General features: G+C 42.0%; 1 protein-coding gene across 1 annotated transcript in view; it reads left to right on the top strand.

Moving 5' to 3' along the window:
• Window positions 1–20,369, top strand: part of LOC149443513 (uncharacterized) — a 246,550-nt gene that overhangs the window by 178,498 nt on the left and 47,683 nt on the right. The window contains exons 27-28 of the mRNA XM_089655603.1: window positions 4,119–4,223; window positions 18,916–19,229. Of these exons, the coding sequence (XP_089511729.1) occupies window positions 4,119–4,223; window positions 18,916–19,229 (419 nt within the window). The remainder of the gene's footprint in view (window positions 1–4,118; window positions 4,224–18,915; window positions 19,230–20,369) is intronic.

The following is a 20,369-nucleotide window of genomic DNA, read 5'->3' as shown; positions in this document are numbered from 1 at the left end:
CCCCGACCCCCCAGTACAGGTGCAGGTAGTTGGGCATGGTGGGATGTGAACAGGTGTAGAAAGATAGGCACCAATCACTTTTCGAACACAACAAAAGAGTGTTTATTGCTCACTTGAAGAAAATTTCAGGGAGGAGTAGGGGCTCAGGACACCCAGAACAAGAAATCAGGAGCTAGCAGACTCCGACAAAAACAGTTGACAGCGGTACAGGAAAGAGCCTATAGGCTGATACAGCATTCTGTACTTTTTTAGCAGCAGCAGACTCCAATAGCAACCATGACTCACAGTATAGGAATTAAAAGACTGGATGAATCCATCTCAGCGCCTTCCCAGGTTTTCCACAGTGTCCCCTATGGCAAAGTATTTTTTAACACTTCCTCTCAGGTCCTTCAGTGTCCTCAGAGAGGCTCTCATGTCTCTGAGCCTTGAGCTCCATGTAAACCCACCCCAGGCTAGGGCCTGGGTGGAAGACAGCGCTCACCTGGTCTCTCCACATATTTATACTCTCTCCCAGCATGCACGTGGCCAAGAAACTCCTACTGGTTGGCTAAAAGTAGCATAAATTTTCATAAGCCAGTAGCTCATCATACTAATACCAAAAGTACTAATGAAACCTACTAGCAGAAGTGAGGAATTACAGCTACACTGGATTCAGGGGAAACCCTAGATGATCAACTAAACTATAAATCAGCTGGGTTACTTCACATTCAGCAAAGCTAGATTTTTCCAGTAGCCCCTGTTTAAGAAACAGGGGCTACTGGAGTACTATACCAGGGACATGTTAATCACAAAAGGCACCTTGCAAAGTACATGTTGAACATGCTGAGTTTTAGGAGTTTTTTAAGGAGGAGCCGTGACGCCGTAACGCCACGCCGCCGAGACCACGAGCCGCTCCAGCGGCCATCTTGGATAACATATGATCAGTGTTTTGGCTTGTATTTTACCTTGCTTTCTATGGATGAATAAACGAATAATATTGAGAAAATTACTACACTATGGGCATCCTTCTTTCTGGCTCTTTATGAGCTAAAAAACCCACAGAGCCCATAACGGAGGAGGGCTGAGGTGCGCAGATAATCCAGGGGAAGGGGGATCTCTCTGATTAGACCAGGCTGTGTGCATCCTTAAGGGGACCTCCGGTTGACCACATTACTTATAAATGCGTATTAATATTACGAATCTGGTGAGAGCATAATCTTACCACATTCCTGGCACATCACTGAATATTCGTTTTAGCTTGTGAAATACTTACTTTGAGATCATTCTCATCTGGATCTCCACATTGTCACTTTATGGACATTGAATTGTCACTTATTAGATTTTGACTATTTAGCACTGTCATTTGCTCACCATTATCACTTTATTAGCACTTTATATTGCTATTACAGAAATGGTTCATTAGCACCTATTTTGCACTTTGTCACTTTTATGGACTTTTTTGACATAATAATCACTTAGTTTTTTATTTTTTATATTTATATATATTTTTATAATTATTTATTTGCATACGATTTTATATTGCATTTATATTTCTGGTCATTAGTTTCTCAGCGCTGCACCTATTTTTTATCTTACCAGTTCTAGGTACATGCAGAGCACTGTGAGCACATAGTTATGCCTAAAGGCTAAGTGTACCTTTTTTAAAAGAAATAACAAGTGCTCATGTTATTGCAGAAAGAAAATGTGAATTTATTTTTATCTTCACTGAAGCCTGCAAAGCATTGGACTTCCTGCAGACTCCAGTTTTCTTCCTGCACTTCAGTACAGGCTTTTAGTTGGAGAGCTGGAAGATGTTTCAGTTATTATGTGTGCGCTGATTACTGCGTTCATTTTCTATTAAGAACTACATGTCCATCTGCACATTCATTTATCATATCTCTCTGAAGGAATGACACAGATGTGCATTTTTTCTGCATAGCAATTCTTCTGCATGGCATAGGGACCCTTATGGATATGAGGGACCAGGCAATTGCCCCAAAAATCGCACATTAGTCCTTTCTCTGGCTGACTAAGCTCAGTTAAGCCAGATGTGTCTTTAGTATTAATAGTATGGCTGATTCTGATATCCTGCATAAAAAAGCCATGTATCTTTTAATTAATCTCCATCTTGTATGTCTAACTATCCTTATCATGGTCTTACTTACTTTTCTTTCCTATAATATTGGTATAGGGGGCCTTGCAGAGAGATTTACAGCAGCAAACTGCAAACAAAAGCAAAAACTGAAAACAAGTTGTGTAGCGAGCGCTTACTGTAATAAGGATATGGAAAAGAGCCGCTAGAACACCAAAAAGGCAACCAACATAACCTTCCGAGATAATATATAGACAAAAAGGTGCAGCGCTAGTAATGGAAAAGGTGAAACATCAGCATACATTCGATTATAAGAGTAGAACTGATGAGGACATGAAATCGTATATTCGTCACAAATATGAGTTCGATGTTCAATCAAGTGTCCGAAAACATGTAATAGGGTGCAATGTGCCAATTCTGCCAGGTCCCCTTATCAAGGTGAATGATCCAAAAGTGAGCAGGAAATAAGTTAAATGCGCACTCACCAGAAGTGTGTTTAAAATACGCATGAAAGAAGTATCCTCTCTCCAGGTACATCTAAGTTCTCCATACTCAGGTAAAACTGCGCTCACTAGTTCTCACTGGTCATCAATCCTGGTCAGGTTCCATGGTACATCCGACACTTATACACCTCTGGAGTCCCTCCTTAAAACTTGGTGCTGTGAAAGGGTGGCGCTCATAAAGAGCCCAATAAGGGACATCACATAGCGTGATACTGCATAAACACTTTATTCCAAAAGTAGCATAAAATAGGATAGGATACTGACCGCAATCATGAAATGGATGTCCAGGTGCTGTAGCCCCCCTGACGCGTTTCGTGCTAAGCAAGTTCTCAAAGGGTGCAGGGCTTACAGCAAAAACTGAAAAACTGAGCAGTACCCAATACCAATTACGTAGCTTGCTCTTCCTGAAACAAATAGTTTTTCAAGAAAGACCAATACAGGAAAAGTCTCCCCTGCATGTTCATAAATCAATTTTTATACAAACTATTATCATGCAGGTTTTTTTCTTCTCTTAATAGCAAAATTGATTTTCTAATATCAAATACAAATAAAGGATCAGTCTATCCAAATGTATTAATGGTTTGTTGGTAGAAGATTCAGTTCTCCTCCCACCCACAGTGTCAGCACCTAGCACTTCCAGCCACAAGTCATTTGAGAAGAGTCTGGCTTATTGCTTAGGGCTCATGTACACTGCAGTTGATAAACTGACGTTCAGGAGCTGTTCTGCGTTTTTTTCAGCAGCCCCTGAACTCTCCCTAATGTTCTCCTCTGTGTCCGTGTACACATCGTCCTTTACAGGCAGTTGAGTTTAAAATCGTTTTTTTTGAGTGCAGAAAACTTGCGTTCAGGAGTAGATTTTATCAGCATTTCAAATGCTTGTAAACGCGGCTAACCGCGTTTTATAAGCATTTGTAAATTTTTTTTAACTCTTCCATTTCCAGATGCTGTCCAGAGCCTTTTTTCATCATGAAAAATTAATGCAAAGCATTTTCCCGGTACTCAGAGGGACCCGGCACACCATACTTTGAGGTTTCGCATGAAAAAAATTATCTACTGCAATAATTTCTGCACAAAAATGAGCTGGAACACATCCAAACACCACATAAAAACAGCTAATCTCAACACATACTGCTATCTCTGCTTCTGCTCTCTCTATTTATCTCAGTGTCTGAAATAGTTAATATTTATTGGTTTTCAGTGCATTCTGGGCATTTTGGAAGGTCTCCTGAGGTTATCTTTAAACAATGCTTCTAAACGCAAACGCTCATAAACGTGGTGTGCAAACACGGCTAAACAGACGGTTTTTAACCTACGTTTTCCAGCAGTCGGTTTCTATCATTCAGAAGTGTCCCGTGTACATGGGACCTTAGTAGGGATGGAAAAATGGGAGGAGCTTAGGCACCTTTGACAATGTCTTCCTTGGGAAAATGTCCCTCTAGTCTTGTCCTGGAAACAGCTCTAAAATTTAGAATTTTCTCAGCCTGATAGAGAGGTGTGATGTTCTTAAGTTCAGTCACTACATCCTTCTTTTCTGTATTTTGCAGAACCACAACTACAAGTCACTCCGATACAAGTCATCATTCAAAGCAACATATCCCATACAGCTACCAGCAAGGAATTAGGAGTATCTCCTTCCCATGCATTCAAAGGTAAGTCATGTTCTACACTCCACCATTACACATAACACCCTGGGGCTGTGCACATATTGGTCTTCACTTTCTATAGTGCTCATGAGAATATATTTTCCAGGAAAAGGAACAGCTCTGCTGAGTACATGGGATCTACCAGGGTGGATTTGATTTAAATCAAACTGATTTAAATCCCTAGTCAGTAAGTCTTGATGTAAATCCTAGTTTTCTACATAAAGACTAATTCTTGCTGGTATAACTTTAATATGCAAGTAGATGAAGATTTTTAGAATAACAACTTTTCATATTAGTTTTTTTATCCCCAGTTTAATAGGTTAATCATTCATATTTGGACAACTTTTCTGTTGTACTTAGGAAGGAGAAAAATACCGTATTTTCCGGCGTATAAGACGACTTTTCAACCCCTATAAATCTTCTGAAAAGTCGGGGGTCGTCTTATACGCCGGTGCGAGGGGCGCACTTTTTCGAGGGGCGGCGCGGCCCCGCCCCCCCTCCTCCTCCAACGGACACAAAGTACAGGGGTGGGCAGAGGGCTGCTCTACCTTACCTGGCTCCAGGTCCCACGACGATCCGGTCCAGGAAGCGCAGCTGCTCCTTTCAGTTCGGCCGCTCGATGGTCACGCGGCCGCTCGGTTCCGCCTCCTCACCGGTGATTGGGCGCCAGCACTGGAAAGGCACACAGGCGACCAATCACCGGCGAGGAGGCGGGGCCGAGCGGCCCCGCGAAAATCGAGCGGCCGAACTGGAAGAAGGAGCAGCCGCTCCTCTCCCCCACTGACACTAACGATGGGGCACTATTCCTCCTCCACACTGACACCAACGATGCGGCACTGTTCTCCTCACTGATACCAATGATGGGGCACTATTCCTCCTCCCCACTGACACCAATGATGGGGCACTATTCTCCCCACTGATACCAATGATGGGGCACTATTCCTCCCACTGATACCAATGATGGGGCACTATTCCTCCCACTGATACCAATGATGGGGCACTATTCCTCCCACTGATACCAATGATGGGGCACTATTCTCCCCACTGATACCAACGATGGGGCACTATTCCTCCCACTGATACCAACGATGGGGCACTATTCTCCCCACTGATACCAACGATGGGGCACTATTCCTCCCACTGATACCAATGATGTGGCACTATTCCTCCCACTGATACCAATGATGTGGCACTATTCCTCCCACTGACACCAATGATGGGGCACTATTCCTCCCACTGACACCAATGATGGGGCACTATTCCTCCCACTGACACCAATGATGGGGCACTATTCCTCCCACTGACACCAATGATGGGGCACTATTCCTCCCACTGATACCAATGATGGGGCACAATTCTTCCCACTGACACCAATGATGGGGCACTATTCCTCCCACTGACTAATGATGGGGCACTATTCCTCACACACTGACACTAATGATGGGGCACCATCATTGGTGTCAGTGGGAGGAATAGTGTCCCATCATTGGTATCAGTGGGAGGAATAGTGCCCCATCATTGGTGTCAGTGGATGAAATAGTGCCCCATCATTGGTATCAGTGGGAGGAATAGTGCCCCATCATTGGTGTCAGTGGGAGGAATAGCACCCCATCATTGGAATACCATACTGAAATACCATACCATATTGAAATCAAATCTGATGTTTTTTCATTTTTATTTGGTGTGCGTTTGAAGAGGGGTAGTCTTATACGGCGAGTATAGCTCAAACCCTATATTTTAACAGGAAAAGTAGGGGGGTCATCTTATACGCCCAGTCGTCTTATATGCCGGAAAATACGGTAATCATTACCTTAATAATAACAATTTAAATAGATTTATTCAACTGAAACAATAACATTCCAGCATATGTGATTTGCTTAAACAAACATCCATGTTTGTTAACTAATTCGGCTAAACAAAATATATATATTTTAAGAAACTTAGACTGTCAGCCCCTTCCTCCTCACACTGTCGGCCCCTCCCTCCTCACACTGTCAGCCCCTCCCTCCTTGCACTGTCGGCCCCTCCCTCCTCACACTGTCGGCCCCTTCCTCCTCACACTGCCGGCCCCTCCCTCCTCACACTGTCAGCCCCTTCCTCCTCACACTGCCGGCCCCTCCCTCCTCACACTGCCGGCCCCTCCCTCCTCACACTGTCAGCCCCTTCCTCCTCACACTGTCAGCCCCTCCCTCCTCACACTGTCAGCCCCTTCCTCCTCACACTGCCGGCCCCTCCCTCCTCACACTGCCGGCCCCTTCCTCCTCACACTGCCGGCCCCTCCCTCCTCACACTGTCGGCCCCTTCCTCCTCACACTTAGTTTCACTTTCTTCTTGTGCAGATCTATTCCACTCCAAAAATATTGTTTCTATTCACTGAACTTCTTGAAACTTATCACTGAAGGGGTTGATTCTGTATTCATAGGTTTGTAGAAGTTAGGATGAAGGTCTTTTTCTTAACTCTGTTCATGTTATAACATTTTTGCTGTGAAGAAGAGAAATGTGATCTCCGCTGAGTCCAATTCAGTTTTGAGAACTGCAAAAGTAAACCGATCATCTGTGATAATATCTTGTAGGCAGAGAAACTGCCCAATAATCTTACAAAAGAGCATAACATTGTGAATGGATTCATGGGATTTATTTACCAAAAAAATTAAACATATACATCCTTATTCTACATAATTAAAAAACGAATCTTTATTTCATGATGGAATAATCTTTGGATGGTGATATATTTTCCTCAAAAAGCATTTTATTTAAAAAAAATCCGATTTTAAATAAAAAAAATCAGATTTTTTTTTAATTTATTTTTTTAAAAAATCATTGATTTTTATCCACCCTGGGATCTACTGACAGGACATCCTGAGCTCAGATAGCTTTCTACTTGGAGCACATTAACCCTAGAGAACAGTCTATCAGGGATATCATAAACACACGACAGATACATTTTTATTGTATGAAATACTTTGTAAAGGACATGATGGAACAAGGTTTAACATTCTACTACAAATAATATATGAACATTCTGCCAAGCATACGCTGGTCACAAGATGCACTGTGCCAGGGACATTATCAACAAAATTAGAACTGTACCAAGGATATAATGCACATTTCGGCATATATTATACTGTACCTTGTAAAATCTAAAACACAAGGAGCATTCTGCCACATTCCTGATAAAATATAAAGGACACACTTGTAGGGACAAACTGTTGTGATTGACTGTCACAGCGATCACATGATTTGAAAGCTCCCGATCGCAAGTAGAGATCGCTATACCAGGGACATGGAAATCACAAAAGTCACTTTGGAATGGACATGCTGAGTACTCTTCTAGGTACATGCATAGCATTGTGAGGGCATTGCCATGGGCATGCTGAAAATTAGTGGTGCTCAGACAAGGAGAAGCAGTGCATAAGAAGCCAAGGAGCCCACTACCATGGATTTGTTGAGCACAAGAATGTGCAACATATTTCTCTTAATAAACCAAATGTGAATTGATTTCATCCAACACATTGGGGTTGATTTACAGCAAATGGACTGTGCACTCTACAAAAGCAGTTGCTCCTGAGCTTATTAAATGAGGTGATTCTCTGCTGACTTCCATTGTCCAATCATGTACAAAAATATTGCTGTTTTTTTTTTTTTTTTATTTTCCTTGCATGTGATTGGGTATTCTTTGTAAAGTGCAGCCTATAGTAAATGAACCCCACTATCTTTTTAACCGAAATTACCAGATTATGTTCTGGCATTTCAGAAGGCACATGATGTAGAGACCAGACTACTTTTGTTTTGTACACAGCATAAGAACCATTAGGGAACAATAGCAATTGCCCATTTTGGCAGCCCTCCAAACAATGGCCCTTGCCTTGGCTAAGTCCAGGTAACCCAGGTGTCTCTCTCATACTGTGTATGTTTCTGTCTAAAATACCTTCCATTTGCAGGAAGGCACCCACCTTAAGATATAGGCACAGTGTAATTGATCCTCCCTGAACACAGAGTATGTGTACTTTTTTGAACAATAAAGGTTTCTTTAACCACTTGCCGTTCGCCTGCTGTTTATAAACGGCAGGACGGTGGCATTCCATAAATGGCACCCGCCTTTTCTAGCTGTGCGCGCTCCCTGGGAGCGCGCAGCACCGTGATCCGGTGCCTGCTGTGTCCTCCGGACACAGTGAAACACCAATCGTCGGAGGGGACCTCTGTACGAGGTCCCGATCATGTGATCACTGATTGGCAAAGCCAATCTTCTGACATTATTGCTTACTACGTGTGAAATCTGTGAATGATCACAGAGGTCACATGGTACAAGGCTATTCACAACAGCATGTACCATGTGACAAGCTGTGACCAATCACAGCTCTCACAGTAGTTCTCAATGGCTGCAAGAATGCAGACAGAGAGAAAGAGAAATGATTGCTTTTACATCCTATATGGGTGTAAAAGCAATCACTGTAAAAAAAAAAAAAATCTTCATCACCCCCACAAGTAGTACAGTGTCACCATGGTGACACTGTACTGCTAGGGTGACAGTACGTAAACCCCCCCCCCAAAAAAAACCCATAAATAATAATATAAAAAAAAATAAAAAAAATTTAAAAAAAATATTTACAAATTGTAATTTTTGGTTATAAACTAATTAACGGAATACGTTTTGGTCAAGATTTATGATGAAAGATTATTTATTTGCAAAATTTTATAAGAAAAACACTTTTTTCAAAATTTTTGGACATTTTTATTTACATAGCAAAAAAAATAAAAATCCCAGCGGTAAATAAATACTAAAAAAATAAAGCTTTATCTGTCTCAAAAAAATGGTAAAAAAATTCATATGGGTACAGTGTTGCATGACTGCGCAATTGCCATTCAAAGTGTGATAGCGCTGAAAGCTGAAAATTGCCCTGGACAGGAAGGGGGTGAAAGTGTCCGGACTGGAAGGGGGTAAAAGTGTCCGGACTGGAAGGGGGTAAAAGTGTCCGGACTGGAAGGGGGTAAAAGTGTCCGGACTGGAAGGGGGGGAAAGTGTCCGGACTGGAAGGGGGGGAAAGTGTCTGGACTGGAAAGGGGGAAAGTGTCCGGACCGGAAGGGGGGGGGGGGGAAGTGTCCAGACCGGAAGGGGGGGAAAGTGTCCGGACCGGAAGGGGGGGAAAGTGTCCGGACCGGAAGGGGGGGAAAGTGTCCGGACCGGAAGGGGGGGAAAGTGTCCGGACCGGAAGGGGGGTGAAAGTGTCCGGACCGGAAGGGGGGGTGAAAGTGTCTGGACCGGAAGGGGGGAAAGTGTCCGGACCGGAAGGGGGGGAAAGTGTCCGGACCGGAAGTGGGGGAAAGTGTCCGGACTGGAAGGGGGGTGAAAGTGTCCGGACAGGAAGGGGGGGAAAGTGTCCGGACTGGAAGGGGGGGAAAGTGTCTGGACAGGAAGGGGGTGAAAGTGTCTGGACTGGAAGGGGGGGAAAGTGTCCGGACTGGAAGGGGGTGAAAGTGTCCGGACTGGAAGGGGGGGAAAGTGTCCGGACTGGAAGGGGGGGAAAGTGTCCGGACAGGAAGTGGTTAATGGTGGCAGATGTAGATTAGGAAAAAAAGACTTCAAAATCAAGCACACGATTCAGCTCATATTCCACTAACAAAAGGTGTGACACAGATCATTTTATGTCCAGCAACACGTGTCATGATTTATTCCAGTGCTCATGTGGGTGCCAATATGTTGCTTGTATCCTAGCTGAAAGAATTGAGAAGCTTATCTATAATATACAGAGTGGGTATAAGAACCACAGCGTGTCATCACTAGAGTTATGTGGTATCCAAGAAGTAAAAGTAGGTTGGAGAAATGGCAGTTTGGTGGCCATTTCCCAGACTGAAAAGAGATGGATATACAGTATATCCTCAAAACTCTGTCACCTAACAGTCTAAATATAGAAATGGGCCTGAACTGTTTTATAAGTAATTAGTGATATATGCTTTAACCCTTTCGCTGCCAGAGCCATTTTTGCATTTTTTTGCACACATGTTTAAAAAATCATTTTAGGTCTGAAGATTACACAAACCCCCCAAACATGATATATTTTTTGAAAGCATGTACCCCAGAGAATAAAATAGTGATAGTTCCAATGTCAAAAAATATTATTACAAAGGTCTAGGAAATACAAAATTTCAGTAAAAACACACTAAAGTGAATTTTAGGGCAAACAAACATAATAAATTACCCAAGTTTTTGGTAATAAATAAAAGATGAGGTTGCGTCGAGTAAATAGATATCCAACATGTCAAACCTTTGATTTGCGTGCACCTGTTAAATGGCAACAAACTTCAGTACCCTATATTTGCTATAGTTGACACTTCAACAAGCCCCTACAGGTCATCAGTTTAGTGTTACGGAGGAGGTCTTATGCTAGAATTATGCTCTCACTCCGGTGTGCGTGGCGATATGTAACATGTGCATTGCAATCAACACTTTCACATGCCTGCACTCTTGACGTATGCTGTTCTAGCTGGGGAAAGTGACAGTTGTTACCCGGAAGTTACATTGCTTTCTGGGTCACAAATAGAAGGGGAGGAGAGCAGACATGTGCCCACTCTCCTCTGTCGCCCTCCAGAGTTACAATCCTGGTGACTGCAGCCACTAGATTGTGTGTAAAAACCCCAAAATGGTTAAAGGTATTACATGTAATAGTGTGCATGATATTGCATTACAGATATAGCAAGAAGAGACTATAATGTAATATACTGTGTGATATAAATTGTAGAGGAGGCATTTTTATTTTACTTTTTACTTCCTGTATATTTAATATGTTGTATATGGTTAGCATCCAATGATATGTTGAGTATTATATTACATTTTATTGTGAACATTTAATATTTCATGACATATATATATATATATAATATACACAGGTGAAACTCGAAAAATGAGAATATGGTGCAAAAGTTGATTTATTTCAGTGCAGCAACTTAAAAGGTGAATCTAATATACCGTATATACTCGAGTATAAGCCGAGTTTTTCAGCACATTTTTTGTGCTGAAAAACGGCCCCCTCGGCTTATACTCGAGTCAACGTCTGCAGGATGACATGCCGTCCCTGTCATCTGGACACACCCCCGGGATCAATCCTCGCCAGTGATTGGCCGCCGGAACTGTAGCTCAGGAGAGGCACACAGGCGCCCAATCACCAGCGAGGAGGTGGAGCTTGGAGAGGAGGAGCTGAGCGGCACCGCGAAGATCGAGCGAGTGAAGAGGAGGAGAGCGGCCGGAGAAGGAAGACATCTGACCGGTAAGTGTGTACCATGGGAGAGGGAGGGAGCGAGCGAGCCCAGGCTGGAGCAGGGGTCAGCAAGGTAAGTATCATTGGTGTCAGTGGGAGGAATAGTGCCCAATCATTGGGTTCACTAATACCAATGATGGGGCACTATTCCTCCCCCCACTGACACCAACGATGGAGCACTATTCCTCCCCCCATTGACACCAACGATGGGGCACTATTCCTCCCCCCACTGACACCAACGATGGGGCACTATTCCTCCCCCCACTGACACCAACGATGGGGCACTATTCCTCCCCCCACTGACACCAACGATGGAGCACTATTCCTCCCCCCACTGACACCAACTATGGGGCACTATTCCTCCCCCCACTGACACCAACGATGGGGCACTATTCCTCCCCCCACTGACACCAACGATGGGGCACTATTCCTCCCCCCACTGACACCAACGATGGGGCACTATTCCTCCCCCCACTGACACCACCGGCTTATACTCGAGTCAATAGTTTTTCCCAGTTTTTTGTGGTAAAATTAGGTACCTCGGCTTATATTCGGGTCGGCTTATACTCGAGTATATACGGTATGCGATAGACTCATTACATGCAAAGCAAGATAGTTCAAGCCGTGATTTGTCGTCATTGTGATGATTATGGCTTACAGCTCATGAAAACCCCAAACCCCAAATCCACAATCTCAGAAAATGAGAATATTGTGAAAAGGTGGAATAATCTCGGCTCAAAGTGTCCCACTCTAATCAGCTCATTCAGCCATAACACCTGCAAAGGGTTCCTGAGCCTTTAAATGGTCTCTCAGTCTGGTTCAGTAGGAATCACAATCATGGGAAAGACTGCTGACCTGACACCATCACTGACACCCTCCATAAGGAGGGAAAGCCTCAAAAGGGAATTACAAGTTGGATGTTCCCAAAGTGCTGTATCAAAGCACATTAATAGAAAGTTATGTGGAAGGGAAACGTGTGGAAGAAAAAGGTGCACAAGCAGCAGTAAGGTGCATATTTCAATATTTGGAAATTTTTCTGGAAGATAATTATTTGGTCATTATAGTATTGATATCAATTTTTTTGTATATCATGGAGTATATCATGTATTATATTAGTATTATTCAGCAGGTATAGAGGTCAGCTTTCCAATAACATTGGTATGGTTAGCCTTTAAATGTCATTTACAGCAGAAAACTAAAACAAAAGCAATTGAATTGTTTGTTTTTCCTGGAACAAATAATTTTTCAAAGTGAACAGATACGGTAGGAAGCTTCCCTTCAGTGTTTATACACGGGTGTGGAAATTTAAAAAAAAAAAAACTACTTCTCCAGGGACTAAATCGGGGTCCCAATCTACTTGTCCCGCATGACAAAAAAAAATAAAAATGTAACCAAAACCGTATTTAAATCTGAGGTGCTTTTAGAAATGTCTGGGGCTTCATGGCGACTTAAACATTTAATTTGTTTTAACATTTTGCTGTATATCTCCTCCCCTCCCCCCTGCCTGTCTCCAGCACCGCACCCAGGGACTAGCAAGAAGGAGAGAGACCTTGCAATGTAATAAGCACCGATTGGGTGCTCCTCAGGAAAGGGGAGTGTCTGGTTAACCTTTATCCCTTTTGATGTCAGAGCCATTTTTGCGTTTTTTGCACACATTAAAAAAATTATTTTAGGCCTGAAGATTACACAAAACCCCCAAACATGAGATATTTTCTGAAAGCAGGTACCCCAGAGAATAAAATTTTTCATGTTGCATGATATTACCACAAAGGTCTAGGAAATGCAAAATTTCAGTAAAAATTACACTTAAGTTAATTTTAGGACACAAAAAAGCAATAAATTACCCTATTTTTTGGTATAATATAAAAGATTCGGTTGCACCAAATAAATAGATATCCAACATGTCAAACCTTAAATTTGCATGAAATGGCAACTTCAGTAACCCTATATTTTCTATAGGCGAACCTTTTGAAGCCCCTTATAGATCATCAGTTTATTGTTACGGAGGAGGTCTGGTGCTAGAATTATTATTCTCATTCTGGGGTGTGGCGATATGTAACTTGTATATCGCAATCAATGTTTTAATGCGTAGGCACCCCAGCGTGTGCTTTTATGTTTGTACATGCGTATATGTGAGGGTGGGGGGCCTCAAATTTTTTTTTTATGTGCTTGGGTGTAACGTTAATTTTTTACAATTAAAAACATTTTTTTTTAATTAACTTTTTTTTTTCCATAATAATTTTTGGTGACAGGTTCTATTTATTAAGACATCCAGGGTCTAAGAGACCCTGCATGTCTCCCCTGAATGTAATGCAGTATACATCACACTGCATTACATTCTTTCTTGGCCTCCATGGCCGGGAAATCTGTGAATGGGGACCTGGAAGTGAGGTCATAACGTCAATTCCTGGTCAGGACAAGAAGGGGATGGGAGCAGACATGTTCGCTCTCCTCCCTCCCCTTTAGCCACTGGTGCACACTGAGCCAGTCCCAGTCCCAGAGATGGGCAAGCGGAGCCCGGGAGACATAAAGGGTGGGGGGAGGTTCGCAAGGGAGGCTGGCACTGTAACGGGCTGTGTGAAAGTAATCGGGCGGCAGCGCAGCCGCCCAAGTGCTGTTACCTGACAGGTGAGCCCTGCTGCTTGCGCGCAGCAGGGCTAAAGGTTGAAAAAAATGACACGTCCCGGGCATCAGGCGATACAAATTCAACATCCGTGTGCAGGGGTCCTGCATGGCACCCGCGATCTGCTTTCCAGGCTCCTGGTGTAAAAAAGTAATAAGTGCACATTTTTGTACCTGAAAAAAGATGTTCATTTATTTCTTTTTTAAGAAGGTGAACTTGTCCTTTAAACATTGGGTGGAGGCTAGTTCGTACAGGTTAAAAAATGCCTGGAAAAAAGAACACAAAAACACCTGATTTGCACATTTTTGAGGAGCTCCCATTGAAGTCTATGAGGAGAGAAATGTCCAAATTCATCCCAAAAGAAGCTTATGGTGGGACAGGCGTTCTGTTACAGGGGCCGGAACACTCACATGCCAACAGCCACCATTCAAGCACGTGATTTTGGAGCGTTGAGCTAAAAATGCTCAGATGTGAATGGGGCCTTGGTGTTTGCGTGATTTCATTTACGTGTTGCGGTCATTTACAACGTTTGACTTTACTGCCTGCTTCTATATGCTTTGGTAACACAGAAGGATACATTTTCAAAAAGCTACATTTTATTTCAAAGAGATTGGAAAATTAGACACATGGCCACAAATACAGTGGGGCAAAAAAGTATTTAGTCAGACACCAATAGTGCAAGTTCTCTCACTTAAAAAGATGAGAGAGGCCTGTAATTGGCATCATAGGTAGATCTCAACTATGAGAGACAAAATGAGAAAACAAATCCAGACAATCACATTGGCTGATTTGGAAAGAATTTATTTGCAAATTATGGTGGAAAATAAGTATTTGGTCAATATCAAAAGTTCATGTCAATACTTTGTTATATATCCTTTGTTGGCAATGACAGAGGTCAGAAGTTTCCTGGAAGTCTTCACAAGGTTGGCACACACTGTTGCTGGTATGTTGGCCCATCCTCCATGCAGATCTCCTCTAGAGCAGTGATGTTTTGGGGCTGTCGCTGGGCAACACGGACTTTCAACTCCCTCCAAAGGTTTTCTATGGGGTTGAGATCTGGAGACTGGCTAGGCCACTCCAGGACCTTGAAATGCTTCTTACGAAGCCATTCCTTCGTTGCCCGGGCGGTATGTTTGGGATCATTGTCATGTTGGAAGACCCAGCCACGTTTCATCTTCATTGCCCTTGCTGATGGAAGGAGATTTGCACTCAAAATCTCACGATACATGGCCCCATTCATTCTGTCCTGTACATGGATCAGTCGTCCTGGTCCCTTTGTGGAGAAACAGCCCCAAAGCATGATGTTGCCACCCCCATGCTTCACAGTAGGTATGTGTTCTTTGGATGCAACTCCGCATTCTCTCTCCTCCAAACACGACGAGTTGTGTTTCTACCAAACAGTTCTATTTTGGTTTCATCTAACCATATGACATTCTCCCAATCCTCTTCTGGATCATCCAAATGCTCTCTAGCAAACTTCAGATGGGCCCGGACATGTACTGGCTTAAGCAGGGGGACACGTCTGGCACTGCAGGATCTGAGTCCCTGGCGGCGTAGTGTGTTACTGATGGTAGCCTTTGTTACGTTGGTCCCAGCTCTCTGCAGGTCATTCACTAGGTCCCCCCGTGTGGTCCTGGGATTTTTGCTCACCGTTCTTGTGATCATTTTGACCCCACGGGGTGAGATCTTGCGTGGAGCCCCAGATCGAGGGAGATTATCAGTGGTCTTGTATGTCTTCCATTTTCTAATTATTGCTCCCACAGTTGATTTGTTCACACCAAGCTGCTTGCCTATTGCAGATTCAGTCTTCCCAGCCTGGTGCAGGCCTACAATTTTGTTTCTGGTGTCGTTTGACAGCTCTTTGGTCTTCACCATAGTGGAGTTTGGAGTGTGACTGTTTGAGGTTGTGGATAGGTGTCTTTTATACTGATAACAAGTTCAAAGAGGTGCCATTGATACAGGTAATGAGTGCAGGACAGAGGAGCCTCTTAAAGAAGAAGGTACAGGTCTGTGAGAGCCAGAAATCTTGCTTGTTTGTAGGTGACCAAATACTTATTTTCCACCATAATTTGCATATAAATTCTTTCCAAATCAGACAATGTGATTGTCTGGATTTGTTTTCTCATTTTGTCTCTCATAGTTGAGGTCTACCTATGATGCCAATTACAGGCCTCTCACATCTTTTTAAGTGGGAGAACTTGCACAATTGGTGGAGGACTAAATACTTTTTTGGCCCACTGTACATACTTTTTCTTATGTAAAGCTTTGGGAATAGAAAAAGAAAGAGGAGGATTTTTATTTTCCAGCATCCCTTTTAAATTGTATTGACCATATGATGACTCTGTCAGTTGGAAAATGTAGCTCAGGGGTGTGGACATTTTGAAAGAAACTACTTGTCTAAGGTCCCAATCTACTTGTCCCTCATGACAATCTATTTGTCCTGATAAAAAAGAAAAATTCACAGAATGGAAAATACAAAGGGTTGATGTTTTTTCTCTAGGAAGAGGTGCTTTTAGGAAGTGTCTAGGACTTTTAAAAAGGAAAGGGGCTGTATGGCGACTTAAACTTTTATTTTTTTTTTATTTTTTGCTAGAAAATTTCTTAGAACTCCCAAACATTTTTTTTTAAAGCAGAGGCCCTAAAGAATTGGTGGGTTTTGCAATTTTTTCATGTCACACAGTATTTGCACAGCAGTTTACAAACAATTTTTTTAAAATACATATTTTGGAATTTTAATGCAAAAAAACACAATACATAACCCAAGCTTTAGTAAAATATAAAAGCTGATGTTACGCCAAGTAAATAGATACCAAACATGTCATGCTTTAAAATTGCACATGCTCATGCAATGGCAACAATCGACGTTTTAAAGACTTTACAGGTTACCACTTCAGATTTACACAGGAAGTTTGGTGCTAGAATTACTGCCCATGATCTGACATGCACGGTGATACCTCACGTGTGTGACAATCGCTGTTTGCATGCATGTGGAACTGACGCATGGTTTCGTTTTTGCGTGCGAGCACAGGGGGACAGTGGTGCTTTAACTTTTTTTTTTATTATTAATTTATTTATTTTGACACTGTTGCTTTAATTTTCTTAAATTGCTGTTATTGTTATTGCAAGGAATGTGACAGCAATAGGCAGTGATAAGTGCACATTATGGAGAGATCTGGGGTCAATAAGACCCCAGATCCCTCCTCTGTTCTGAAAAGCATTTGATCACATCAAGATCAGTGCAATCAAATGCTTTTCATTTTTAAAAATGGTGACATTTCCATCTGGGAAAGTGATGTATGTTCATCGCTTCCTGTTTCCTATTTCATAGAGACGGACAAAGTGGTGCTCGTCTTTCTCCACCACTATGATCAGCCAGCGGAAGCATCGGCTAGTTATTCGGGTATCCTGGATTGGACAGGCTCTGTGTCCCCTCCCAGTGGATGGGACTTAGACTTTACAAGGCTGCAGATAACAATAACTGAACTATAACAACAAAATTAAATACAAAATGTAAAAAAGAAGCAAAAATTTAAATAAAATGAAAAATACATAATAATCTACATATACCAATAATCAGATAGTATTACCAGCAAAAAGTAATAAATATATAAAAAAATGTAAATAAAATAATAAAATATATCTGCAGATAACAAGAATTAAATTACAACAACAAAATATAAAAAAATACAAACAGAAATAGAAAATAATAAAAATATCAAAATAAATGAAAATATAAATAAATATATTGTATATATTTTATTAAAGTAAAAAAAAATCAATAAAAAGAATTTAATACATAAAATAATCTGCAGGTAACAATCAATTTATAAATAACAAGATTAATTAAAAAAATTAAAATAATAAAATAAAAGTGTGTGTATGTGTGTGTGTGTGTGTGTATATATATATATATATATATATATATATATATATATGTATATATTTATAAAAAAATATTTATAAAAAAAAGTTTCGCCTCCTGCTGGTCCAGTTCTGCCATCCCGATGCACGTTGGCTGCAAGTGCCACCAGTCAGAGCCAGATATTCTCCGTATAGCCTCTCGACCCTGATTGTGTTTTTACGGAGAGCTGCTAGACATGGAGAACACCTGGCTCTGACTGATGGGGCTCTCCGATAATGGGTAGCGGGGGTTTGGACTGGACCGGAGCATGCCTCCGCCAAGCGGGAGGGGGGTTCCACAGATGTCCGGACATCCTGCAGAAGGCAGCGAGAGAGGATTCCCCCCCCCCCTTCTTGGAGCCGCTTGGGTCATTTTTACAAAAGAGCTAACCATTGGTTCTAAACCCTGCTGCTTGCCTGCAGCAGGGCCAAATGTGTAAAAAAAACTTCTTGCTCGGCGCTCGGGACATGCAGTTTGGGCGATAGGTATTCAACATCCCTGGTTCATAAATTAGTCTCCATTTTTGTAAGAAAACTTGTAATTCAGATTTGTAAAAATATATTTTTTACTCTTAATAGCCAAATGTATTGTATTATATTGAATACTAATAAAGGGTTTGTCTACCCAAACATATTCACAAGCTATGGATAGAAGGTTCTGTGCTAATCTCCTCCCACCTTCTGTGGTTTCCAGTGTTGTGAATGTTTATTTTATACTACATTATAGAGAATGCAATGAGATGGGTGAGATTCCTTTAGCAGTAGTAGTGAGAATCCACACAGGAGAGTTCACAGAAATCAATTTGGGGCACTAGAGACAGAGGGGATTCAATCTACTACATTAAAATAATAGTTTTGGTTGGACTGACCTATTCTTGTGCTGTATTTGTTCAGATTCTTACATCAATGTGTCTATTCCAGAACCTTCACAGACAGAAAAATCTCTGCCAAACCCCAGTACAGAAAAGGAAACAAGAAAAATCCTGGCAACACATTTGAAAACACTGGGAGAGGATGGCATAGCAAGATTTAAAGAAATTCTTTGTTTATTAAAGCCACCTCTTAAGGGAGGCAAAATTCAGACAAGACATGTTAAAGATAAATCTGTAGAAGATATGGTTGACCTCATAATTCGCTGTCATACTATAAGACATGCACGGGCAACGGTCAGAAAAGTTCTTGCACATATGAAAGAAAACAATATAAAAATGTTGATTGAGAAAGATTTCAGAAAGGTGAGTAAAACAAATTCCAGTAATCAAACACCTGTGGTATCACCTCTCTTTGCCATAATACAAGTACAGGTCAATTTACTAAAATTTGTGTCCACAGGAGAGTTTGTTTCTTATCAATGTTTATCAATATTCTAGAACTACAGGTGATTGGCCTTTTGCTCATGCATTGGGCGATGCACTTGTAGGGTCTCCCTGTAAGGGTTCAGTCCAACAATGCCATGGCCATGGCATTCACAAATAATCAAGGAGAGACATGAAATCAGGTGATTCTCATTTTGTCCTGGGTGGAGATTCATATTTCCACTCTTTCCATAGTTCACATTCCAGAAGTGGAATATTGGCAGGCTGATTTTCTCAGCTGTCAGCAAATAGGCTTTTCACCCAAAGGTATTTCAGGAGATCTGTTAGTGATGGGGCCCACCAGATGTGGACTTCTCTCATCCAGGTTTGGTGCAAAACTGGACAGGTTCATCTGTCATGTCTGTTCATCTGAGATCCTCAGGTGTTCACGGTGAATACGCTGGTGGCACCATGAGACCAGTTCCCCCATTTATGCCTTCCCTACGCTACAGCTTCTGCCATGTCTACATTGCAGGATCTGAGTGGAAGGAATACTTGTGATTCTGATTGCTCCAGCTTGGTACAGGAGAGTGTTGTATTCCAACATTATAAACATGTCAGTGGACAACCCTTGGGTCCTTCAAAATCATCCCCACTTCCTGTTGCAAAGTCTGATCTTCTTTAGGGTTGCTGGCTTTAACAGCATGGCTTGAGAGACAGTGGATTCTGTTATTTCTACTCTTTTGAAAGCCAGGACTTGGAAATCTTTAATTTCTTAGTGTGAGGCAAGGAAACATCATTCTTTCAAGTAAGTTATGAGCCATATCTTGGCTTTTCTCCAAACAGGGGTTGGTTTGCAGCTGTCCTTGAGTATAGTCAAGGGTCAGATTTCTGCCTTAGTAGTATTGTGGAGACCAATTGTTTCTTATTCCTTGGTGCATGCATTTGTGCAGGGTGTCACACATATTGCTTCTCTGGACAAACTGCGTTTAACCCCATGGGATTTCCTTTTGACCCTATTTGAACCCTTCCATTGATTCATCAGCCTATTACTCAAATTTGATGGTTTGACAAGATTCC

This window comes from Staurois parvus, unplaced genomic scaffold, assembly GCF_062004578.1.
Source record: "Staurois parvus isolate SC_StPar_1 unplaced genomic scaffold, SC_StPar_1.0 ptg000854l, whole genome shotgun sequence".
Lineage (NCBI taxonomy): Eukaryota > Metazoa > Chordata > Amphibia > Anura > Ranidae > Staurois > Staurois parvus.
This window is presented reverse-complemented; position numbering and strand designations above follow the sequence as displayed.